The sequence below is a fragment of the Drosophila serrata genome, unplaced genomic scaffold (assembly GCF_035046125.1).
Source record: "Drosophila serrata isolate PLE 108 unplaced genomic scaffold, ASM3504612v1 contig_116, whole genome shotgun sequence".
Taxonomy (NCBI): domain Eukaryota; kingdom Metazoa; phylum Arthropoda; class Insecta; order Diptera; family Drosophilidae; genus Drosophila; species Drosophila serrata.
The window spans coordinates 749,510-771,381 of NW_028257014.1; the positions used below are offsets into that span (position 1 = coordinate 749,510).

Consider the following 21,872-nt stretch of genomic DNA (forward strand, 5'->3'; position numbering starts at 1 on the left):
ATGTAATCACTTGGCCGATTTCCCAGAAAAACCCAGACAAATTGATTTTCAATTCTTGATCGATCACACATTGCCGTCGAGCTGGAAGCTGATTAAACTGATTGCAGATGACTTGCTCGGGACGAAGAGCCAACATTAACAAAAATGTAACAAATGGTTAAAATGTTCTCACAAAGGAGGAGACAAAACCGCGTGATACACTGCCATGGGGCTTCGGGATGCTTGGCGCCGAAGCTTGGACAAAGCCGCCTAAGCTAACCTCTGGCTAAGTTGTGAAGTGATATTATGTCATCGTTGAGAAATTCCACTCAGACGTAGACCCAATAACTACTCCACATTTGGCCGATAATTAGACGGAACAAACATTTTCACAAGGAGCACAAAATGCAGCATTCCATTCCAAGAATATAAATATGTATATAGAATTGTATCTGTACTCACTGGGCTAGGCGTAGGACGGCGGTCGGAGAGTGCTGAGAATTTACACATTCCGAGCGGTTTCGCGGCGCACAAATGATTTCTGATTGTAAACATATGCGCCATTGCCGGCATCGGATGCCGCCACCAGCAGCTCAAGTGGCTGCAAAGGGGCAAAGGAAAGCCTCTTCAATTCAACAATTGATGGAGATAGGAAGAAGCAGCCCGTTCACAGATGTCTTGTCCCTGGATTGTCTTATTCCAGCTTCAACTCGGGTCCAGTCCAATTCCGATCGATGCCTTATGCCTTATGTAAAGGGCAGAGTGCTTAGAGTGCATTTCACACTGCTGATCAAGTTCAGAAGTTTGGGCCTCAACCAAGTTCTTGGAAACATCTCGGCCCACATGGGCTAGATCTATTTCGGGAACCCCTCGAAGTGCGAAAATGAAGTGGCAGAAGCAGTTAATCGAATGGGGTTTCCTTCGGCCCCAAACACATGGGGCAGGGAGTGCACCACATTGGGTTGGTGCAGCAGCAGCTTAAACGCGGCGATCAGCGCCAGTGGGATATTGGTCCAAGGGGAATCCCACGGTCCTAAATGGAAACCATATGGACGCGCTGTCAGAGTATTTTTGGAACTTAAAAGGGGAGGTTTTCCAACTCTCTTCGAATTTGAATTTTTTGCGTTTCAGGTCGGAATTAAATTTTGTTTATGGCCTGCCACACCACTTACTGGGGTCTGTCTCGCCCCTCTTCGGCATCTGTGGCGTTCGGCACCCCAATCCCATTGAGAGATGTCGTACTTCACACATTTCATCGTGTATTTTTATCAAAACACTTTCCAAAATCGAAGTCCAAAGAGCAGTTCTTGGGCACGGCCGAGCCCCTTGGCTGGAGTGCAGTGCCTGCTGAACAAATATTTTGAGTGTTTCGTTCGGGGGGAGGCGATTAATTAGCGCATTCTCGTCATGGGGCGTTTCGCATTTAGTAGGAAAAGCCCAGCCAAAGATCTCTGTGAACGAGACGGAGAAAATAAATCAGACAAATCAGAGAGCAGTAGACAAACAAATATTTCATTTAATATTAAGAGTTTGAGTGCATAATAGGGGTACCTTCTGTTCATTCTGGGTGATACAAAACCAATTCATTTCTCATTTAAGTATAAAACCACCCAATAACGTGACTCTCGAGCTGCTGGACAATTCTGCATGCCAGGCAGTTACCATTGTATCGGTGGTGGTAAGTTTGAAGATCTGTCCAAAGGCCGAAAAAGATGGATTAACGCACACAGTTGTGCCTCGCCATGGGTGTGCGCAGGCAACCGAACAAGGGTCGCGTTTCAGGGTGCGGAGTGTTTGCCGAGGGCACGCACGTGATGTGCGTGTCATTGCAGGCGGCAGGCTCCCAAAGCCGTTCCTGGGCGGGCTTGTTGTACCTTCTCTGAAACGCTGGGCTACCTGCACGTGGTGAACACACCCCGTGAGGCAGCCATCGGCACGCACATAGGTCAACCCGATTGTGCCTCGTCCTATTTGGGTCATGTTCGAAAAGAGGCCAGTTGGGAACAAGGGCAGGGCCCAGGGACGATGTCTATTCAATTTCGCGTTAGACACCCAAAATACACACGCTTGTCACCGGCTTTTGACTTTTAATTTCTGTCTGACACGACTTATTCAGCGGCATAGGACACGTGCGTGCTTAAGGGTCTCCACAAAACATTCATTTCCTTCTGCGTCTGTTTATGCTGTGTGCACTGTATTCATTTCAAACACCTCATAAATTAGGAGGAACATTTTAAAATTGAATCAAGCCTATGTCTTTACTTTGTCTGTCAGTTTGGCTTTCAAAAACGGAGCGCTTGACAGACAAGGGACCCGAAATCGCTGCTGCCAGTTCAGGTAGCCCCCGAAACCACAGCTACCAAATCCGTAAATAAGGAGCATTTTGTGTTAGGCTGGCGGTACATACCAGTTGCCTTCTGCCAGGGAATTACAGGGGAATGTCAAGGTAGCCCTGCGTGTGACAGGGCAGTTAGAGTGATGTGGCCTGTGCAACCTTTGTCCCTAACTTGACACCAATAGTAAAAAAAAACTCACCTTTCTTCTACTTGCGCTTTCTGGACCCACCAGTTGCTTGGGCCTTAGGTCGCTGGTTCTTCCGCATGCTGCGCTTACGATTCTCGGCCTTTCGCTCCGCGTTGTCCTCGTTGCGCTTCTTAATGAACTCCAGTCGCATGCGAGACTTGACAATTTGTTCGGGTCGGCGCATCTCCTTATCATTTCCGCTGAGTCGCTTTTTCAGCTCCAGCTTCACGTTGTGGCGCGCATGGCGGCTGACGGGATAACGCTGGGCGTGGCTCAGAGGCCTGAATTTGTCGTCGTCACTGCCCGCGTTCTCACGCTGCAGCTGGTCCTCGATTTTGGATTTCTCCTTCCACTCGTTGTATCGACCCGTTTTGAAGGACGCTGGAATCCAAGCACCAGACTCGGTGCGGATCTTGTTGGCTCGAGGATCCTGCACGGAAACCATTTTTTTCTTGATTCGGTCCCACTTTTTCAGGCCCGGCTTGTGCTTCATCTCCTGCGTAGAGTTGCGATCCGATACCGAAAACTCGGCATTCTGCGCCTGACGTTCAAACGTGTTAATGGCCAGGCCATCCTCTGTGTGCTTGTCGGCCGACTGGTACGGCACGTAGTGCTCATCATCCTTGGCGTTTGTCTTACGCTTTTTTTTCTTAGGCTTATCCTTGTACAACGCGTCCATGTTTTGAAGTCTCTTGGGCGCAACGACTTTGTTAAAAGTATTGCTTATGGCTTCCTCGTCGGCGGTGGGCATTAAGGACGAACTTGGCCTCTGCGTCTCGGCCTCCTTTTTCGCTTCGTCCAAGTCCTCGTCCGCACGCTGTTGTCTAAACTTTTGAATAACATCTGCGTGTTGGGATCGCTTCTCCTTCATAACGGTAAATTGTGTCGACTTTTGGGTGGTGTTGAGTTCAAATATGGTCTGAAAATTACAAGTTAGATAAGCAATTTACCTTGCGATGACTGATGTCCAACTTACACCGCCAGGTCGAAAACTGCGCATCTTGACCAGTATATCGTGCTTCTCCTCCTGCAACTTGCGCTCAGCTGCAGCTACCTCCGCCTGCGACTCTGCGGACTGGTTATTAACCTCAGCGGCCTGGGCGAGCGCCGGAGCCGCTGTGAAAAAATCTTCCAACGGTTTGAGCGCAAAGAACTTAATTTTCTTAACTCGCGCATTGGCATCCGTGGAGGCTACTGGACGTGAGCTCAGGTACTTCTTATACGCATTCTCGCTGGTCCGCAACACTCCGGACTGAAATTATTACAAGCGGTAAGGAATATATACGTAGTTGCGTTAATTATATGATGACTTACGATATGATGACTCTTCTTGATATCGGTCACCGTGAGGTGCTCCTCCTCGAGCAGGTCCTGTGGAATAGTCCCCATGGCCGAGCTGTCATGGATGTTGAAGGGCCGGTTCAGGAACAAGTGTAGATCGAGCAGATGGGCCGTGTCGTCGGTAGAGAAGATTGAGTAAGCGGTACCAGTGCGACCTGCTCGGGCACAGCGACCGACGCGATGCACGAACAGCTTCGGCTTGCCCGGGAAGTGAAGGTTGACCACGTAGTCCAAGCTGGGAATGTCGATGCCGCGCGCGGCCACATCCGTGACGATTAGCACAGATACCTTCTTGTTCACAAACTTGGCGGTATTGATTTTACGAGCGGCCGGATCCAAACTGGAGTACACCGATGTGTTGGAGATGCCTGCCTCGGTGAGGATGTACGAAATCAATTCAACATGGTGCTGTGTGCCAGCAAACACCACGGTCTGCGAATCCTGCGGGATCACATATTTTAGGAGCACCACGAGCGCTGTGTAGCGGTCGTCGGGCCGGCAGTAGAGGAACTTCAGAGCCAGGGCGTCCGGCAGTTTGGACTCTACGTCGAGACGTATGAGAACCGGGTCGTTGAGTCCGGCACGAGCGAAATCCACCAGCAGCTTGGGCAGGGTCGCAGAAAACATGACCATTTGCCGGGTTGAGGGCAGCCTGTGTAGTGTCTCGTTCAGCTGCTCACCGAAACCCATCTCGAACAAACGATCGGCTTCGTCGAAAACCACATACTCTGAAAATCGATAGTTCGGGTGAAAACAAGTTCAGCAAACCGCGAAAATTTCTCACCTATGGAGTTCAGCTTAAGGTCCATTTCCACACACAAATGGAGAAAGCGGCCAGGCGTGGCCACAATAACATCAGGGCATGTATGAATTGCCGAGAACTGCGAATCCATGGAGTCGCCACCCAGAACCAGAATGGTTTTCAGCTCCATGAAGCGGCCGAGCTCCTTGATGAACTTGTACGTTTGCACCGCCAACTCGCGCGTGGGCGACAGTATGAGGGCTCGGGCGCCCTTGGTGGGCTCGCGCCGCTGCAACTTCTCAAAGAGTGGAATCAGGAAGCAGGCTGTCTTACCGGATCCCGTCTTAGCCATGGCCACCACGTCTCGACCCTCCAGAATCAGTGGAATAGTCTTACGTTGGATAGGTGTCGGAACCTTGTAGCCCCGCTTGGTGATGCCCTTGATTAGTTCAAAGCCCAGGCCCATGGATTGAAAGCCGCCGCTTTTTTTTGACTTGGGCTTGCTACGGAGGATATCGTCTCCCTGACCCCCTCCGCTTCCGCCGCCGCCATCATTATCCAGCGAGGGGAATCCTGGAATTTCATCAGCTTGCTTTTTGCGCTACAATCAGGAGAAATTGTTATTCAAAATTATAAAAACAGCGGATTATTTCCTACCATATTTGTTTTGTTACTTTACACGTGCATTTGTTGCGATGTTGCCACCGCGTTGAGAGCACAGCTGGCAGCTGGCCGGTCCAAGAAGAAGTGGCAACGCTAGATTCAATCGGTTTAAGTGTGACCGTTGGGTGAAAACATAAAAAAAACACATGTTTTAAATTTTCTAAGGTATTATCATAAAAACGGTGTTAAAAACGGACAAAGCAAACGCAGAAAAAATGTATAGTTGTAACAGTAAAATTTATATGTAAAATCTAATTCGCACAAAGGTACTATAATATTTGACAGCCGATAAGGGCCTCCGGTTTCCAATTGAGCCTCGCTAATGAGTTTTCTGCCCTTCGCTCGTCCGCCAGGTCGTCGTCTTTGTCTCCGTTTCAGCTTTGGAAGCAGGAAGTGGGCGGAGTGGAGCGGTGTTGAGGAGTTATAGTATAATAAGACTTGGCCCGAAAAAGCAAACGCAACAAACATGTCAACCACTCCCAACTCCAATAGCAGTAGCAGCAACAGCAACAACAAACAGCAGACCCAGAAGCAGGATACGTATAGCAGTGATAGCAGCGAAGAGAATCTTGAGGCGGCAGAGGAGCGGAGAAGGCGCATCCTAAAGAATCGCAGCCGGCTTAATCGTCCGAACATTTCCTGCGGCGGAGCCGTTCCCAAGGACGGAAAGTCTTCGGGTGGAGCGGCGTCCACGAGCTGCCAGGCGATGGCTTCCGCGGGAGCAGGAGGTCGCCTGCCGGCGCCGCCGGAGAGGATCTCGATGCTAGTAGACGGTGTACGCTTCACAGTCGAGCAGTCGCTTCTCACAGCCCATCCCACCACCATGCTGGGTACCATGTTCGGTTCTGGCTTCCAGTTTGCACACGCTAACGAGCGCGGTGAATACGACGTGGCCGACGGCATCTCACACTTAGTGTTCCGTGCAATCCTGGATTACTACAAGAGCGGTGTTATTCGCTGTCCACCATCGGTATCGGTGCCGGAACTAAAGGAGGCCTGCGATTATTTGCTTATTCCCTTTGACGCCACAACCGTACGCTGTCAGAATCTAAGTGAGTATACTGCGAGTTGCTCCTGCTTGGGCGAACCTTAGTTGTGGCCACCTCTGCTCTCTGCTTCTCTTCCCTTATAACATGCCTTCTGTTGTCTTCGTCAAAAAGGAGGCCTGCTCCACGAGCTCAGCAACGAAGGAGCGCGCCAGCAGTTCGAGCTTTTCCTCGAGGACCTCATCCTGCCACTAATGGTGGCCTCAGCACAGCGCGGGGACCGTGAATGCCACGTAGTCGTTCTGCTTGAGGATGATATGGTGGACTGGGACGAGGAGTTTCCGCCGCAAATGGGAGAGGAGTATTGTCAAAGTAAGTACCCTGACCGTTGAGGTTTGCAGGATCAGAAGTTAACGCTTAGACGCAGCTGTCCACAGCACTGCCATGCATCGCTTCTTTAAGTACATCGAGAATCGTGATGTGGCTAAGCAGGTCATGAAGGACCGCGGCCTAAAGAAGATCCGCTGCGGCATTGAGGGCTATCCCACCCATAAAGAGAAGATCCGGAGACGTCCCGGCGGACGTGCCGAAGTGATCTACAGCTATGTGCAGCGCCCGTTTATCCACATGTCATGGGAGAAGGAAGAGGCCAAGAGCCGCCATGTGGACTTCCAGTGTGTAAAATCGAAGTCAGTGACAAATCTTGCTGAAGCAAATGCCGATCCTCCCTTGGAATTGGATGCAAGTGCGTAAAAAACCCAGGTGATCAAGAAGATCCGCTTAATCCCCATTTAACTTTCAGGCGGCAACCCTATTCCGCCCATTGCAGTGGTCAATCCGCATCCCAATAACATAGAGCTGGCTCCCGATGTGGCTGCAGCCGCCCCTGCAGTAATGGGCGTGGCTGGCCCAGCAGCGGTAGTCGCTGTCGACGAGGCGGCTGGCGGCGTTGTGATGCTCAACGATTTGGCCCAGGCGGCGGGCGCTGGTGGCGCCGGCATCGTCGACGAGAACGTGTAGAGCAATGTAGAGACCTCGGGGAAGGTGAAAAACACTGCCAGAGTAGCAGGAGCGCGCACAGGAAACCCTTTCTACGATTTTCATCAACACTTTTATATATATATGCAATAAAAAAACAGAAATGTCCAACACAAAAGTACCTCCAGAGATAGGCTAAATCCGGCACCAGAATTATAAGAAGACATGTTAGCACTACGCTCCATCAAAAGCCTCCCGCTCGCCTTGAGGAAGGGAAGAAGTCTCCCAGTTTAATGAGCGCTCGATGGCCATTTTCCACTTCTGGTAGCGGAGATTTCGCTCGGTGGCATTGATCGACGGCTTGATGGCGTCGCGCGGTCCTAACTTCGAGAGTGGAGCCTCCATGGAGTATCGACTTTCGACGGCTTTGTATGCAGCCATGGCAGCGCCCTGAAATGCTAGCATTAAGCACATGGGCAATTAGGTATATACTAAATACTAACCAGTGCAGTGGTCTCCGCAATTTTGGCACGAAGCACCTGAATTCCCACGAGGTCCGACTGCAGCTGCAGAAAGAGACTGTTTACAGTCATACCTCCGTCCACCATAAGCTTTGCCAGCGGAATTTTGCAGTCCTTATGCATGGAATCGAGAATGTCCCGGACCTGAAAGCAAACTGCCTCCAGTGTAGCCCGCACAATGTGCTCGCTCGTCGTCTCCTCACTTAGGCCGCAGATCACACCTCGAGCATCCTGGTTCCAATAGGGGGCGTAGAGTCCATTAAACGCCGGCACAAAGTACACGTCCAGAGAGTTGTCCACAGTACTGGCCATGGCTTCGATCTGACCCGAGTTTTGGATGAGGTTCATGTTGTCCCGGAGCCAGTTAAAGGCCGCACCAGCAATGGAAACACTGCCCTCAAGAGCGTAGTAGGGAGTGGCCTTGCGTCCCAACTGGTAACCAACAGTGGTTAGAAGCCCGTGCTGGGAATGAACGATGGAAGGTCCGGTGTTGTAGAGCAAGAAGCAGCCGGTGCCGTACGTAGCCTTAGCCTGGCCCTTGGACAGGCACTGCTGACCCACAAGAGCTGCCTGCTGGTCGCCCAGGTCGGAGCTGATGCTTATACCTTTGAGCACACCCTGTGCAATGTTGCCGTAGAACTCGGCGCTCGAGCAGATCTCTGGCAGAATGCTCTTCGGTAGGCCAAAGAACTTTAGCAAATTCGGATCCCACTGCAACGTTTCGATGTTCATTAACATCGTGCGAGAGGCGTTGGTCACATCTGTCTTGTGGACACCTCCTTCCTTGCCGCCTGTGAGGTTGTACATCAGCCAGGTGTCGATGGTGCCGAACATTGCCGTGCCTTTCTCCATTGCCTGGCTGACAACCGGGACGTTGTCCCGCAGCCAGCGCAACTTCACACCCGAAAAGTACGGCGATAGAGGCAGGCCGCATAGCGGCCTCAAGTAGTTAATGTTCCGGGCATTGTTCGGAATCGTCTCCAGCAGCTCCTCCACGGTGCTGGTGGTGCGGTTGTCCAACCAGATGATGGCGTTCACCAATGGCTGTCCTGAAAGCCGGTCCCATACCACGGTAGACTCGCGCTGGTTGGTGATTCCAATCGTTATTATGTCCTGAAACGAACCAAAGTAATCGGTACTCCGTAAAATAACCAACCAAATTTTCGCATATGAGGGTGTGTACACACTGACCAGGGACCACACTTGCCATTCACAGTGAAGCCCAATCTTAAAAGGGAGGAGAGGGCAGTAAACAAGTGGGAGAGTCAATGATAACGAAACCATCTAGTAAGCGACGTAACCTGTCCCGGAATTTCGTGTCCGTCGTTGGCCCTTCTCAATGTCAACTCTCGCCAGAATCGTCCGACGCAGTATTGTCAGCATTATACAGGTACAACTACGTGGGATGTCTTCGTCGGTAGAAGGCCAGACGGGTAAAACTGTCATCATCGCCGTGGGCCAGATGCGGTCCACCAGCGACAAGATTGCCAATCTCTGCCAGGTGAAGGAGTTGGTGACCCGAGCCAAGGCCAGTAAAGCCTGCATGCTATTTCTCCCAGAGTGTTGTGACTTTGTGGGCCAGAACCGCGCTGAGACCTTGGAGCTGTCTGAGCGTCTGGACGGTGAGATGATGGCACAATACCGGGAGCTGGCCAGGAGAAATGGTATTTGGCTCTCGTTCGGGGGCGTCCACGAGCGAAACGATCAGGGAAAGATTTACAACGCCCACGTCCTGGTTAACGAGAAGGGGGATCTGGCGGCGGTCTACCGAAAAATGCATCTGTTTGACGCCACCACTAAGGAAATACGTCTGCGTGAGTCTGACACCGTGACGCCGGGCGAGCGCTTGGAACGCCCTGTTGCCACACCCGCCGGCAAGATAGGCCTCCAGATCTGTTATGACCTGCGATTTGCGGAGCCGGCTGTCTTGCTGCGAAAGCTAGGGGCGCAACTGCTCACTTATCCAGCCGCCTTCACCTACGCGACAGGAAAAGCGCACTGGGAGATCCTGCTGCGGGCCAGGGCGATCGAGACGCAGTGCTTCGTGGTGGCCGCTGCTCAGCAGGGCTGGCACAATCAGAAACGCCAGAGCTGGGGCCATAGTATGATTATCAGTCCTTGGGGCAAGGTGCTAGCCGATTGCGGTGGCGACCAGGAATTGGGCATCGGCACGGCGGAAATTGATGTTGGCCAGCTAGAAACTCTTTACCAGAATATGCCATGCTTCGAGCACCGCCGCCACGATATTTATAGCCTAACGGCTTATAACGTCCGTAGCCCCGAGCTAGCAGAGGATCGCGCCTTTGCCAATAACATAGTGGACAAACGTACCATATTCTACGAGTCGGAGCATTGCTTCGCCTTCACCAACCTCCGCTGCGTGGTGGAGGGGCATGTGCTGGTGTCCACCAAGCGGGTTACTCCCCGTCTGCATGGCCTAAGTTGCGCCGAGATGGCGGACATGTTTGCCACTGTGTGTATGGTGCAACGGTTGCTGGAAAAGATCTATCAGACCACTTCGGCCACAGTCACCGTGCAGGATGGTGCACAGGCTGGACAAACTGTGCCCCACGTTCACTTCCATGTCATGCCGCGCAGACATGGAGACTTCGGCCACAACGATCAGATCTACGTGAAGCTGGACGAGCGAGCGGAGGAGAAGCCGCCGCGCACAATTGATGAGCGGATTGCTGAGGCGCAGGCTTACCGCAATTTCCTGCTGGACTGCAGCTAGCTCTCCCATATCCCGACTTCTACTTTGTGATTTGATGTTTGTATACATACTTAATAAATAAAGCCACCCTGAGACAATACCTCCACTTTGCCGCCTACGGCGACCAGCTTCATGCAGGCTCCAACAATGCACTCGTTGACAGTGTTCACGATGGCCATGGGGTCCTGCTCGCACCATCCTTCCTTCTGGAAAATTGACTCCACCTCGATCTGGTGGTAGCAAACGATCTCATCGGTGCCAGCGCGGAATATGATGAAGCGGGCGGAGGTGGTGCCCTCGTCAATGGCTCCCACGAACGGACCAGTCACCGGTCCGGGAGGCGGAGTCGTCTCGGAAGTGGGGGAATCCATGGCTCGATTGTAGTCCAGAGGTCACACTGTCACTCACTAGTAAATGCAACTTTTTATGCTAAGCGCGCTCTCGCCAGTTGCCTCGACACTAAATTAGCTATTGGAATCTTGTCGACATATTCGACGGAAATTGTGCGATAAGAGATAAGAAGAGCGAGCCTCTCTGAGCTAATCGGTTTTGCGATATCGGCGTAGAAAACTCGTTCCGTTCCGAAGAGTAAACATTTACTGCGAATGCGTGTTTACAGCAAGGTTTATGTCGCAATAAAAACACGAACAAAGTTAACATATAGGAGGGTATTACCTTTTCGACTTCATATATGCTGGATGTCTATTTTACAAAGCTTTATTTAAACAAGAATTTAAATATCCACAGATATCAGTAAGATTGATGATGTAATCCATTTGTATATATCTTTCCGTAGAGATGCGGTACAAATAAACTCTGAAACGAATGTACTAAGCTCACGAATAACCCTTGCATAACCTGACATTCACAGCGAAATATTAGTCCCTCCCGTAAGTGTGGCAACACTGTTTCATAAAAACAAACATTAAAATAGCAGTAGAAAGTTAAAAATTGGCTAGTCTGAATATTGAGTTGGACCATGCCCATTTCTGAACAGCACAAGAAGGGCCTTCAGGATCTTCTTGTAAATGAAGAGAATACGCCAGTCTTGATCCAGTTGGCCAAAGCAACTACCAAAAATGTTTGCAGGACCGATAATCCAGAGGGTGCGTTTTGCAGTTGGGAACTATGTATATTCTATGAAGAAGTTCTTTAGTTGCTATTTTTAAACTTACAGAAGCCCTTGGACTCCTAATCACACACCTTCCGGATATATACATACTGCTGTCAAAGCGCGCGATAACCAAGGAAATGCTGTTCAAGTACTTGACGTCCAGAGTGCCAGACCTAGCCACCAATTTCACCAAGCCGGACCTAGTTACCAAAGTAATCAACTACTGGGGCCAAGATTGTACACAGAGATCATCCCCGTTTGGTAGCAAAGCTGTTGTCTCCGCTGATGCAATAAGGACCGAAGAGGACTATCCCATTCACGCAATTGCTCGGAAGTTTGGCGAATGGTTCTTTGAACGCTTTAATGCAAACAGTCTTAGGCTTGTGGACCTCTGGACCGACGCGACCCTGCACCTTACTATAATGGCCAGCGACGGGATCAATGAGCTTGAATGCATGACGGCTGCAGAAGTGTTGGCAGCGTTAACCGGCACCAAGCAGCAGTTCGGCTTCCACTTTAATCCAAATTTAACGCACGCCGGCATCCAGGGTCGCATGGATGCGTACGGCCAGGTTGTGGTGCTTTGCTGCGGAACCCTCCACACAGCCGAGAGTAGCGTTGGGGTGTTCGAGTGCGCCTTTGGCCTGCTGCGGGACCCATATTCGGAAAACAACTGGAAGCCCAAGAAAGTCAAGTGCTTGTTGAAAAGCAAGCTGCGTCCCCCTGAGCTTCATAGTCTGTGCTCGAGCGAGACCCTGCAGGAAGCCCTAGGTCTATCAATGCCTAGCGACGACCTTGACTTGGATGCCGTAAATTGAAGACTGTTATTGAACTAGCATTAGTACGTGTTCACAGCGAAATTAAGTAGAATAGGACTCACCTGATGTTTACTTTCCGCCAGTCAGTAATTACCAAATTGCCAGCTCACAATAGGCAGCGAAGGGCAATCGGCCCAGTCAGAAAATAACCAAGCTGCAAGTTTAAAGAAAATCAGGAATTAATATTATATGTGTTTGATAGAGAAGCTAAAACTGTGACAGCTAGTCGGGCAGTTAAAAGCCTACATATGCCTGATGTATTCTTCGAAAAACCGAACCTATTTCTTTTAGGATCGCCTTTTATTTAAAAAAAATTATACTAAAACGACTTCAAAAATCTTGAAACAAACGAATTGATAATATTGTAGTTATTATTTATGTTTGGACTATTAAAATAAAAAACGCTCTATATCGCTATTATTAGCATTAATCGGAGGGACGTGTGAACTCGAGGGGAATCTCTCCTCTGTAAGGTTGTGTTTGTAAATTATTACCGATTCCGTCGGCCACATGGAAGGTTCTTCCGTGATCAGCGGTACACTGAAATTGTAATACATTATTAATATTCTCAGAAAAGATGGAACAAAACTGTGCCTAGGCATAGTTTTATATTGTAATATATTGTGTGGGAGAAATAGGTTGGTCACATGCATTTTATACAATTTTTAGTGGTATTAAAATACTTATATACACACAAGCTAAACCCACGCGATTATCCAATACCTCGCCGATCCGCACTCTGTAATACCCCTCAGCATCATCCCAGTTGTCGGTGAGGGCGGGGTTCTCGTGCTGGTGCTTGTTGTGCACGATCGTATTGGGTGACTGTAAAATTGGTTGGAAGCGGTATGGTTACTTGCTTTATAGAGTGGCGAAATAAAAAGGTGAAATTTACAAGCCTGCTGCGACTCACATCAAAATTGGAATCAACGTCCTGCTCAGCGAACATGTCCCACTCGTTTCGCTTCTCCTTGCCAGCGCTGCTCTTTTGGCTGCTATTTAACAGGTGAAGTGTGGGCGTGGGCGTCCTAGGGGGACGATCTCGTTGGGATGAGCCGGGTGATGAACTGCGTGACTCGTACGAATTGGAGTTCTGCGGGGGCGTTGGAGAATCGTGCCCAGTGCCCAATTTCTGTTGAGAAATGAAAGCCAATATTGAAATATTCCTAACCCTAAGACCGGCAGCCGCTACCTACCTTAAGTAGTTCCTCGCGCTTTCTGCGACGCTGCTCAATTATGCGCTCCTCGTCGTCGTCATCTTCGTCAATGTCAATGTCCAGGTTAACGTCCTCGTCACTGCTCTCCTTGTCATGTATCTTCTGCCCCTCGCTCAGTGATCCCTTGTATCGATCCCGGTCGCCGGTTTCGCTGTCCGGGCCACCACGTCCCCCACCACGTCCACCGCCACGTTCAAAGACACCACGGTCTCTGTCGCCCTGCCGCTCGCGCTCCCGGCGCCTGTCCGACTCAAACTTACTGCGGCTGTGTGACCGCTGACGATTGGGCCGACCCTCACGTTTTAGTATATTAATTCCTGATTTTCTTTAAACTTGCAGCTTGGTTATTTTCTGACTGGGCCGATTGCCCTTCGCTGCCTATTGTGAGCTGGCAATTTGGTAATTACTGACTGGCGGAAAGTAAACATCAGGTGAGTCCTATTCTACTTAATTTCGCTGTGAACACGTACTAATGCTAGTTCAATAACAGTCTTCAATTTACGGCATCCAAGTCAAGGTCGTCGCTAGGCATTGATAGACCTAGGGCTTCCTGCAGGGTCTCGCTCGAGCACAGACTATGAAGCTCAGGGGGACGCAGCTTGCTTTTCAACAAGCACTTGACTTTCTTGGGCTTCCAGTTGTTTTCCGAATATGGGTCCCGCAGCAGGCCAAAGGCGCACTCGAACACCCCAACGCTACTCTCGGCTGTGTGGAGGGTTCCGCAGCAAAGCACCACAACCTGGCCGTACGCATCCATGCGACCCTGGATGCCGGCGTGCGTTAAATTTGGATTAAAGTGGAAGCCGAACTGCTGCTTGGTGCCGGTTAACGCTGCCAACACTTCTGCAGCCGTCATGCATTCAAGCTCATTGATCCCGTCGCTGGCCATTATAGTAAGGTGCAGGGTCGCGTCGGTCCAGAGGTCCACAAGCCTAAGACTGTTTGCATTAAAGCGTTCAAAGAACCATTCGCCAAACTTCCGAGCAATTGCGTGAATGGGATAGTCCTCTTCGGTCCTTATTGCATCAGCGGAGACAACAGCTTTGCTACCAAACGGGGATGATCTCTGTGTACAATCTTGGCCCCAGTAGTTGATTACTTTGGTAACTAGGTCCGGCTTGGTGAAATTGGTGGCTAGGTCTGGCACTCTGGACGTCAAGTACTTGAACAGCATTTCCTTGGTTATCGCGCGCTTTGACAGCAGTATGTATATATCCGGAAGGTGTGTGATTAGGAGTCCAAGGGCTTCTGTAAGTTTAAAAATAGCAACTAAAGAACTTCTTCATAGAATATACATAGTTCCCAACTGCAAAACGCACCCTCTGGATTATCGGTCCTGCAAACATTTTTGGTAGTTGCTTTGGCCAACTGGATCAAGACTGGCGTATTCTCTTCATTTACAAGAAGATCCTGAAGGCCCTTCTTGTGCTGTTCAGAAATGGGCATGGTCCAACTCAATATTCAGACTAGCCAATTTTTAACTTTCTACTGCTATTTTAATGTTTGTTTTTATGAAACAGTGTTGCCACACTTACGGGAGGGACTAATATTTCGCTGTGAATGTCAGGTTATGCAAGGGTTATTCGTGAGCTTAGTACATTCGTTTCAGAGTTTATTTGTACCGCATCTCTACGGAAAGATATATACAAATGGATTACATCATCAATCTTACTGATATCTGTGGATATTTAAATTCTTGTTTAAATAAAGCTTTGTAAAATAGACATCCAGCATATATGAAGTCGAAAAGGTATACCCTCCTATATGTTAACTTTGTTCGTGTTTTTATTGCGACATAAACCTTGCTGTAAACACGCATTCGCAGTAAATGTTTACTCTTCGGAACGGAACGTGATAAGCAGAGGGAGCGACGCGAGCACAGCCGGGATCGGGACAGTAATCGCGATAGAGACCGAGACGGTGGCCGACGTGGAATTGATAGACACCGGCCACCGTCTCGGTAATCAACTACTGGGGCCAAGATTGTACACAGAGATCATCCCCGTTTGGTAGCAAAGCTGTTGTCTCCGCTGATGCAATAAGGACCGAAGAGGACTATCCCATTCACGCAATTGCTCGGAAGTTTGGCGAATGGTTCTTTGAACGCTTTAATGCAAACAGTCTTAGGCTTGTGGACCTCTGGACCGACGCGACCCTGCACCTTACTATAATGGCCAGCGACGGGATCAATGAGCTTGAATGCATGACGGCTGCAGAAGTGTTGGCAGCGTTAACCGGCACCAAGCAGCAGTTCGGCTTCCACTTTAATCCAAATTTAACGCACGCCGGCATCCAGGGTCGCATGGATGCGTACGGCCAGGTTGTGGTGCTTTGCTGCGGAACCCTCCACACAGCCGAGAGTAGCGTTGGGGTGTTCGAGTGCGCCTTTGGCCTGCTGCGGGACCCATATTCGGAAAACAACTGGAAGCCCAAGAAAGTCAAGTGCTTGTTGAAAAGCAAGCTGCGTCCCCCTGAGCTTCATAGTCTGTGCTCGAGCGAGACCCTGCAGGAAGCCCTAGCTCTATCAATGCCTAGCGACGACCTTGACTTGGATGCCGTAAATTGAAGACTGTTATTGAACTAGCATTAGTACGTGTACACAGCGAAATTAAGTAGAATAGGACTCACCTGATGTTTACTTTCCGCCAGTCAGTAATTACCAAATTGCCAGCTCACAAAAGGCAGCGAAGGGCAATCGGCCCAGTCAGAAAATAACCAAGCTGCAAGTTTAAAGAAAATCAGGAATTAATATTATATGTGTTTGATAGAGAAGCTACAACTGTGACAGCTAGTCGGGCAGTTAAAAGCCTACATATGCCTGATGTATTCTTCGAAAAACCGAACCTATTTCTTTTAGGATCGCCTTTTATTTAAAAAAAATTATACTAAAACGACTTCAAAAATCTTGAAACAAACGAATTGATAATATTGTAGTTATTATTTATGTTTGGACTATTAAAATAAAAAACGCTCTATATCGCTATTATTAGCATTAATCGGAGGGACGTGTGAACTCGAGGGGAATTTCTCCTCTGTAAGGTTGTGTTTGTAAATTATTACCGATTCCGTCGGCCACATGGAAGGTTCTTCCGTGATCAGCGGTACACTGAAATTGTAATACATTATTAATATTCTCAGAAAAGATGGAACAAAACTGTGCCTAGGCATAGTTTTATATTGTAATATATTGTGTGGGAGAAATAGGTTGGTCACATGCATTTTATACAATTTTTAGTGGTATTAAAATACTTATATACACACAGGCTAAACCCACGCTGCGTTTTGACAAACTTGCGGAACATAATGAGCTGAGTGAAAAGATATCTCGAAACGCGCCGAAAAAGCAAATTTATGAATCGCGTGGTTCTGGGTAAGCATGTTGGTGTTATACAACGTACGGGAGCTGGTAACTAACTCGCGAGTTCGGTGTATTACAGACTATGCAAAATAAAATTACGTTTATGCAACGACGTTAACTCTCGTCGCCTCTACATTTTCTCCTGGATAAAGGGGTGGATTAGGGCCTGGTTGAGGGAGATCCGCTTGGCTGGATCCAAGGCAAACATGTTCTCCAGCAGATCTTTGAGTTGTGTGACCTTGCGGTGCTGGTCGTCTGGCAAGTTTTGGTCAGCAATCAGTTCCTGCTGCAAGCTGCGCGACGGCTTAACCACCGGCATCACAACAATCTTTTCCTGCGAAACAAAAAGAGTGTGGATAATGAAAATGTTAAAGAACTGCAGTTCACGCGTTAATCTCGCAACACTTACCCTTTCGGTGAGCTTATCTATCTCGTGGTAGAGGAAGTTGCAGCTCTGATCGAAATGCTGCTCCCTAAACTGGCCCTTGCGCACAATGCGGTTCGGTATCTTGCCCTTTACGTCCATAAAGAACTTAAGCATTTGGTTGTTGCTTTTCCCGCTAAACAGGATCTTGCCAGTATACAGCTCGTAGATGGTGCAGCCGGCCGACCAGGTGTCGATGCCGTAGTCGTAGGGTATACCCAAAATGATCTCTGGAGAGCGGTAGAAGCGCGACACCAAGTAAGGCGTTATTTCGTTGTCGCTGATGGCCGAAGCAGACCCAAAGTCGCACAGCTTCAGTATCAGGTTATTCTCGTTCACCAATATGTTGTCCGGTTTGATATCCGCATGCAGGATTCCCGTCTTCTTCAGCAGCTTGAGGGCCAGGAATAGCTGTTGCGTGTAACTGCGCACTGCCTTTATGTGGAGGCCCACATTTTTACCGTACTTCTTCAGTACCTCGCGTAGATTCATTGCCAAAGGCTCGAATACCATGCACAAATGCTACACAAGGAATAAACGAATGAAAGCTTAGGCTCACTCATTTTTCAAATGCTGCCAATTCGTGTTACCTGCTTATGAAAGAAGTGACGGTACAGGCGAAGGCAGTGGAATCGATCCTCGGGATCAGCATCGTTTAGCTTCTTCAAAATTTCCAGCTCTCGGAGGCCAGTTTTGTGCCTACGATTGAAATTAAAATTATATATATTACTGAATCAAACCAGGCGGATAGGATTGGCAACTCTTACATTATTTCGTTGTTACGTATGATTTTAATGGCGACATTGGCCTGTCCCCGAGCCTGGTCCCGGCCACGCACGACATTGCTGAAGACACCCTGGCCCGTGTAGCCGTTCACCAGGTAGCGATTATCCAATACTTCGCCGATCCGCACTCTGTAATAGCCCTCAGCATCATCCCAGTTGTCGGTGAGGGCGGGGTTCTCGTGCTGGTGCTTGTTGTGCACGATCGTATTGGGTGACTGTAAAATTGGTTGGAAGCGGTATGGTTACTTGCTTTATAGAGTGGCGAAATAAAAAGGTGAAATTTACAAGCCTGCTGCGACTCACATCAAAATTGGAATCAACGTCCTGCTCAGCAAACATGTCCCACTCGTTTCGCTTCTCCTTGCCAGCGCTGCTCTTTTGGCTGCTATTTAACGGGTGAAGTGTGGGCGTGGGCGTCCTAGGGGGACGATCTCGTTGGGATGAGCCGGGCGATGAACTGCGTGACTCGTACGAATTGGAGTTCTGCGGGGGCGTTGGAGAATCGTGCCCAGTGCCCAATTTCTGTTGAGAAATGAAAGCCAATATTGAAATATTCCTAACCCTAAGACCGGCAGCCGCTACCTACCTTAAGTAGTTCCTCGCGCTTTCTGCGACGCTGCTCAATTATGCGCTCCTCGTCGTCGTCATCTTCGTCAATGTCAATGTCCAGGTTAACGTCCTCGTCACTGCTCTCCTTGTCATGTTTCTTCTGCCCCTCGCTCAGTGATCCCTTGTATCGATCCCGGTCGCCGGTTCCGCTGTCCGGGCCACCACGTCCCCCACCACGTCCACCGCCACGTTCAAAGACACCACGGTCTCTGTCGCCCTGCCGCTCGCGCTCCCGGCGCCTGTCCGACTCAAACTTACTGCGGCTGTGTGACCGCTGACGATTGGGCCGACCCTCACGCTCCCGGGCACGACCCGCACGCACAGCGATCGGCTGCTGCTGTCTATCAATTCCACGTCGGCCACCGTCTCGGTCTCTATCGCGATTACTGTCCCGATCCCGGCTGTGCTCGCGTCGCTCCCTCTGCTTATCACGGTTGATCTCCTGCCGCAAATCCTCCATATTGCGGTTTCGGCTACGTGGTGGAGCCTGCAACTGCTGCTGTTGTTCTGCTACGCGGCGGCGGGTCGGCGTTCGATCCCTCTCTCTCGAACGTCGTTCTCGGCGCCCGTGAGCTGGGTCTTCGCGGATGCGGCTCCTTGGCGCTGCCGGCGATGGGGATAATTGGCGTCTTCGCTTCTCATGTGTAGGCGAGGGCGTGCGTTGGCCTCCGCTAGAATCATCCAACAATATAACATCGGATTCATTTGAGTTATGCGTGCTAGACTGTTTAATATTAGCATGTTTACTAGTTGCAGTAGCCAGCGGCGCTGCAGACTTGCTGGTTGCCATCGCCTGTGTCTGCGCCTGCCCCAATGCCTGGGCCGGGAGCTGCGATGCAGAGGTGCCAATCTTGGCCACCTGCTTGGCCTGCGCAGACTTCGAATGCTGGTGCGAATGGATGTGGGAATCGCCTCTCTCATCCACCTCTGGGTCCGACATATAAGCGCCCAGGCGTGCCTGCAGAAGTGCCTTCTGTCGCATCAAGTCCTCCAAATTTAGCTCGTCCTCTATAATTGGAGCAATGACTGGACTGGCCACATCAACGGGGCTGAAACGGTTAACATGAGAGCGTGGCATTAGATCCAGCTCCTAGGCAGCGATATCCACCGCCATCAATACTCACACATCGCTCTCGCTGCCCGAACTGGCCACCTCCAGGACTGGCAGCACCTTGTTTTGAATGGTCTTGGTAATCTCCTCTACGAGACTGCACGGATCTGTGGGCAGCAAGGACTTGGAGATGCGGAAGTCGGCGCCGTTTCGACTGGCCTTCTGCATGATCTCCGTGAACTTGTTGCTTAGCCCGGAGGTCTTCGGCAGCTTAGTCTTGACCTTGGCTTCAGGGACGTCTGAGTCGTTGGAGGATTCGCTTTGACGGTGCAAGCGCTTCTTCGCTTTCTTGTGCTTCTTGTGGACATGTCGCTCCTTCTCACTTTTGACCGACGACGATGACTTTTTGTGTTTTTTGTGCTTCTTTGGTTTCTTGTGCTTGGCCCTCGCAGACTCGCTATTGCTGGAGTCGTAGCTGTTTGTGTAGGAAGCAAGAAAGTAAGGGAGGGCGGGGTGGTATCGGAGCCCCAGAAGCCAGAATCAGTAAGTACACATAATTAGCCACGAGCATGTGCTTGAAGAAATCAGCTGCCTGGGGCCACATACCTTCTGTCGTCCGTCATCATGGCGTGGTGTTGATGAACACTTTGGGGCGAAAAGCTACTGGAAATGTGCTCTTTAAGTAATTCTTCTTATCGAATAGCAATTCGTTTGGCCAAACTTTTCCTTTTTGCTTTGCTTTAGTGTGGCCGTTCGTAGCTGTTGGCGAAAATACCTACTCCTAAACAGCGAGATACTTGGAGTTGGAATCGATCTGAAAAATTAAATATAAATGTAGACATTTATGTATAAAACTAAGTGAGGAAAATAGTTTCCTAGATTACGAATTTTATTTCTCTTATGTATGTATATCTAACTGGCCACAGCTACATCAACATCGTGCTCGTCCTTATCTATGCTTAACTCCAGCACTGCGTCCTCCTCCAAGGACATGGTCTTGGAGGGCTCCGTGGAGACGGAGGCGAACTTTGGCTCACTGCGTACACCGTCGAACTTCGTCGGGCTTAAGCTGGCTAAGTCGTCGTCCTCGTCGCTGACCTCCATTATGCCGTTGTCATCAACATCCGGCTCGGAGCGCGCTTCGTGATCGCTAGACGACGAGGAGGATGATGAGGAACTGTTTTCCTGATTCAGCTGTTGTTCCAGCTCGTGAATGGTGTACATGAGTAGAGTGAAGTCGTTGCGGCGCTTCTGGAACTTGCGCTCCATCTTGAGCTTCTTCTGCACCAGTACATCGATCTCCTTACGGATCGTCGCGATCTGGCCCTGAGTACCGTTGCGGTCCGGCTGCTCCTCAATAAGTGAGGCCAGCAGGTCGTACTCCATCTTGTTCTTACGAATCTGCTTGGCAGTGATCAGCTCCTTCTTGCTGGCCTCAATCTCCTCCTTAGCTAAGCCAATGCTCTCTTGGTGCTGGCCCACAAGCTGCCTGTAGTGCTCCCCCTCGGCGTTGATCATCTGCAACATCTGCACGTTCTTCATCGCAGTCAGTTTGCACTGGGCGAAATGGGCCATCAGGCGGTCGTACATGATCTGACTGCGATAGGATGGAAATTGAGAAAACTTATATGGCATACTCTAGTGATTGCACCCATACCTGGTTTCCGGCGAGTCGTTCTTGCTATTGGCCCACTTCAAAAACTGCTTGAGAAGCACGTTCAGACGCCGGTCTTCCCCAGTGCCGTCTCCGTCGATCAGTAGACGCTGCTTTATAATTTCCTCTGCCAGATCGAATTCTCTTTTAAATTTCTATACGTAAATGTAAAGTTATAAACAAAAACCACCTACCGTCGTTCATTTCGGCGCTTGACTTATCTCAAGTCCGGCCAGCTGGCGTCAACCTTGTCACACTTCAAAGGGCCTAAAACATCCGACAGTTGCCGCACTTCGGTCACACTCGTGTGTAATTTCGTGAAAATATTTAATTTGCCTTCAAATTTCACCCCACTTCATTTTTTATTGTCCCGCACAGAGCCTAGCGGCACCAACA

General features: G+C 49.8%; 9 protein-coding genes across 19 annotated transcripts; 4 read left to right on the plus strand and 5 right to left on the minus strand.

Annotated features, from left to right (window-relative positions):
- Window positions 1-1,221: 1,221 nt before the first annotated feature.
- Window positions 1,222-5,381, minus strand: LOC110178808 (ATP-dependent RNA helicase DDX54). The gene is made up of 6 exons (XM_020946068.2): window positions 5,243-5,381; window positions 4,628-5,186; window positions 3,817-4,571; window positions 3,479-3,754; window positions 2,515-3,421; window positions 1,222-1,430 (listed from the first exon to the last, which is right to left on the minus strand). Exons 1-5 carry the CDS (start codon window positions 5,243-5,245, stop codon window positions 2,522-2,524), a joined length of 2,493 nt encoding a protein of 830 aa, XP_020801727.2. The 5' UTR covers window positions 5,246-5,381; the 3' UTR covers window positions 1,222-1,430; window positions 2,515-2,521.
- Window positions 5,382-5,394: 13 nt separating this feature from the next.
- mri (BTB/POZ domain-containing protein mrityu) lies at window positions 5,395-7,390 on the plus strand. The gene is made up of 5 exons (XM_020946071.2): window positions 5,395-5,514; window positions 5,602-6,300; window positions 6,409-6,606; window positions 6,662-6,979; window positions 7,037-7,390. Exons 2-5 carry the CDS (start codon window positions 5,715-5,717, stop codon window positions 7,252-7,254), a joined length of 1,320 nt encoding a protein of 439 aa, XP_020801730.1. The 5' UTR covers window positions 5,395-5,514; window positions 5,602-5,714; the 3' UTR covers window positions 7,255-7,390.
- Window positions 7,332-12,532, minus strand: Gk1 (Glycerol kinase 1). Of its 3 annotated transcripts, none has more exons than XM_086825916.1 (3): window positions 12,441-12,532; window positions 7,716-8,846; window positions 7,332-7,662 (listed from the first exon to the last, which is right to left on the minus strand). In XM_086825916.1, exons 2-3 carry the CDS (start codon window positions 8,583-8,585, stop codon window positions 7,447-7,449), a joined length of 1,086 nt encoding a protein of 361 aa, XP_086682042.1. In that variant the 5' UTR covers window positions 8,586-8,846; window positions 12,441-12,532; the 3' UTR covers window positions 7,332-7,446. The 3 variants fall into 3 exon arrangements, with proteins under 3 accessions (XP_086682042.1, XP_086682041.1, XP_020801728.1); XM_086825915.1 differs by lacking the exon at window positions 12,441-12,532 and adding an exon at window positions 11,122-11,290; XM_020946069.2 differs by lacking the exon at window positions 12,441-12,532 and adding an exon at window positions 10,548-11,019.
- On the plus strand, window positions 8,840-10,544 carry NitFhit (ntrilase and fragile histidine triad fusion protein NitFhit). The gene has a single exon (XM_020946070.2). It carries the CDS (start codon window positions 9,073-9,075, stop codon window positions 10,465-10,467), a length of 1,395 nt encoding a protein of 464 aa, XP_020801729.2. The 5' UTR covers window positions 8,840-9,072; the 3' UTR covers window positions 10,468-10,544.
- Window positions 11,312-12,795, plus strand: LOC110178813 (uncharacterized protein C3orf38 homolog). 2 transcript variants are annotated; one of them, XM_020946072.2, is made up of 2 exons: window positions 11,312-11,552; window positions 11,603-12,795. In XM_020946072.2, exons 1-2 carry the CDS (start codon window positions 11,426-11,428, stop codon window positions 12,376-12,378), a joined length of 903 nt encoding a protein of 300 aa, XP_020801731.2. In that variant the 5' UTR covers window positions 11,312-11,425; the 3' UTR covers window positions 12,379-12,795. The 2 variants fall into 2 exon arrangements, with proteins under 2 accessions (XP_020801731.2, XP_020801732.2); XM_020946073.2 differs by having other exon boundaries at window positions 11,624-12,795.
- Window positions 12,796-14,015: 1,220 nt separating this feature from the next.
- LOC110178814 (uncharacterized protein C3orf38 homolog) lies at window positions 14,016-15,154 on the minus strand. Of its 2 annotated transcripts, none has more exons than XM_020946076.2 (2): window positions 14,915-15,154; window positions 14,016-14,843 (listed from the first exon to the last, which is right to left on the minus strand). In XM_020946076.2, the coding sequence occupies exons 1-2, from the start codon at window positions 15,039-15,041 to the stop codon at window positions 14,089-14,091; spliced, it is 882 nt and encodes a 293-aa protein (XP_020801735.2). In that variant the 5' UTR covers window positions 15,042-15,154; the 3' UTR covers window positions 14,016-14,088. The 2 variants fall into 2 exon arrangements, with proteins under 2 accessions (XP_020801735.2, XP_020801734.2); XM_020946075.2 differs by having other exon boundaries at window positions 14,016-14,864.
- Window positions 15,155-15,678: 524 nt separating this feature from the next.
- Window positions 15,679-20,605, minus strand: Prp4k (Pre-mRNA processing factor 4 kinase). Of its 7 annotated transcripts, none has more exons than XR_015270146.1 (11): window positions 20,429-20,605; window positions 19,896-20,297; window positions 18,749-19,820; window positions 18,466-18,684; window positions 18,145-18,377; window positions 17,968-18,076; window positions 17,363-17,899; window positions 17,053-17,287; window positions 16,656-16,701; window positions 16,224-16,315; window positions 15,679-16,164 (listed from the first exon to the last, which is right to left on the minus strand). XR_015270146.1 is itself a non-coding variant. In XM_086825913.1 (9 exons), exons 1-8 carry the CDS (start codon window positions 20,446-20,448, stop codon window positions 17,084-17,086), a joined length of 2,796 nt encoding a protein of 931 aa, XP_086682039.1. In that variant the 5' UTR covers window positions 20,449-20,605; the 3' UTR covers window positions 16,515-16,701; window positions 17,053-17,083. The 7 variants fall into 7 exon arrangements, 3 of the variants coding, with proteins under 3 accessions (XP_086682039.1, XP_086682040.1, XP_086682038.1); XR_015270148.1 differs by having other exon boundaries at window positions 15,679-16,315; window positions 18,749-19,442; window positions 19,519-19,820; window positions 20,429-20,598; XR_015270147.1 differs by lacking the exon at window positions 16,656-16,701.
- Window positions 15,766-16,578, plus strand: LOC110178718 (uncharacterized protein C3orf38 homolog). Its single transcript, XM_020945922.2, has one exon. It carries the CDS (start codon window positions 15,766-15,768, stop codon window positions 16,159-16,161), a length of 396 nt encoding a protein of 131 aa, XP_020801581.2. The 3' UTR covers window positions 16,162-16,578.
- An 85-nt stretch (window positions 20,606-20,690) lies between the features above and the next one.
- On the minus strand, window positions 20,691-21,858 carry thoc7 (THO complex subunit 7). Its single transcript, XM_020946077.2, has 3 exons — window positions 21,671-21,858; window positions 21,480-21,603; window positions 20,691-21,419 (listed from the first exon to the last, which is right to left on the minus strand). The coding sequence occupies exons 1-3, from the start codon at window positions 21,678-21,680 to the stop codon at window positions 20,735-20,737; spliced, it is 819 nt and encodes a 272-aa protein (XP_020801736.1). The 5' UTR covers window positions 21,681-21,858; the 3' UTR covers window positions 20,691-20,734.
- Window positions 21,859-21,872: the final 14 nt, after the last annotated feature.

Coding starts and splice junctions, on each gene's coding strand:
- LOC110178808 (XM_020946068.2), bottom strand. Junction 4,572..4,627: donor CCTTAAGCTGAACTCCATAG/GTGAGAAATTTT, acceptor ATCGATTTTCAG/AGTATGTGGTTTTCGACGAA. Junction 3,422..3,478: donor GCAGTTTTCGACCTGGCGGT/GTAAGTTGGACA, acceptor TGTAATTTTCAG/ACCATATTTGAACTCAACAC.
- mri (XM_020946071.2), top strand. CDS start 5,715: ATGTCAACCACTCCCAACTCCAATAGCAGTAGCAGCAACAGCAACAAC. Junction 6,607..6,661: donor GGGAGAGGAGTATTGTCAAA/GTAAGTACCCTG, acceptor GCTTAGACGCAG/CTGTCCACAGCACTGCCATG. Junction 6,980..7,036: donor TCCCTTGGAATTGGATGCAA/GTGCGTAAAAAA, acceptor TTTAACTTTCAG/GCGGCAACCCTATTCCGCCC.
- NitFhit (XM_020946070.2), top strand. CDS start 9,073: ATGTCAACTCTCGCCAGAATCGTCCGACGCAGTATTGTCAGCATTATA.
- Gk1 (XM_020946069.2), bottom strand. CDS start 10,817: ATGGATTCCCCCACTTCCGAGACGACTCCGCCTCCCGGACCGGTGACT. Junction 8,847..10,547: donor CCGTAGGCGGCAAAGTGGAG/GTATTGTCTCAG, acceptor GGTTCGTTTCAG/GACATAATAACGATTGGAAT. Junction 7,663..7,715: donor TTGCGGAGACCACTGCACTG/GTTAGTATTTAG, acceptor CTAGCATTTCAG/GGCGCTGCCATGGCTGCATA.
- LOC110178813 (XM_020946072.2), top strand. CDS start 11,426: ATGCCCATTTCTGAACAGCACAAGAAGGGCCTTCAGGATCTTCTTGTA. Junction 11,553..11,602: donor CAGGACCGATAATCCAGAGG/GTGCGTTTTGCA, acceptor GAAGTTCTTTAG/TTGCTATTTTTAAACTTACA.
- LOC110178814 (XM_020946075.2), bottom strand. CDS start 15,041: ATGCCCATTTCTGAACAGCACAAGAAGGGCCTTCAGGATCTTCTTGTA. Junction 14,865..14,914: donor CAGGACCGATAATCCAGAGG/GTGCGTTTTGCA, acceptor GAAGTTCTTTAG/TTGCTATTTTTAAACTTACA.
- LOC110178718 (XM_020945922.2), top strand. CDS start 15,766: ATGGCCAGCGACGGGATCAATGAGCTTGAATGCATGACGGCTGCAGAA.
- Prp4k (XM_086825913.1), bottom strand. CDS start 20,448: ATGATGACGGACGACAGAAG. Junction 18,685..18,748: donor AGCGCGAGGAACTACTTAAG/GTAGGTAGCGGC, acceptor ATTTCTCAACAG/AAATTGGGCACTGGGCACGA. Junction 18,077..18,144: donor ATACGTAACAACGAAATAAT/GTAAGAGTTGCC, acceptor TTTCAATCGTAG/GCACAAAACTGGCCTCCGAG.
- thoc7 (XM_020946077.2), bottom strand. Junction 21,420..21,479: donor AACGACTCGCCGGAAACCAG/GTATGGGTGCAA, acceptor ATCCTATCGCAG/TCAGATCATGTACGACCGCC.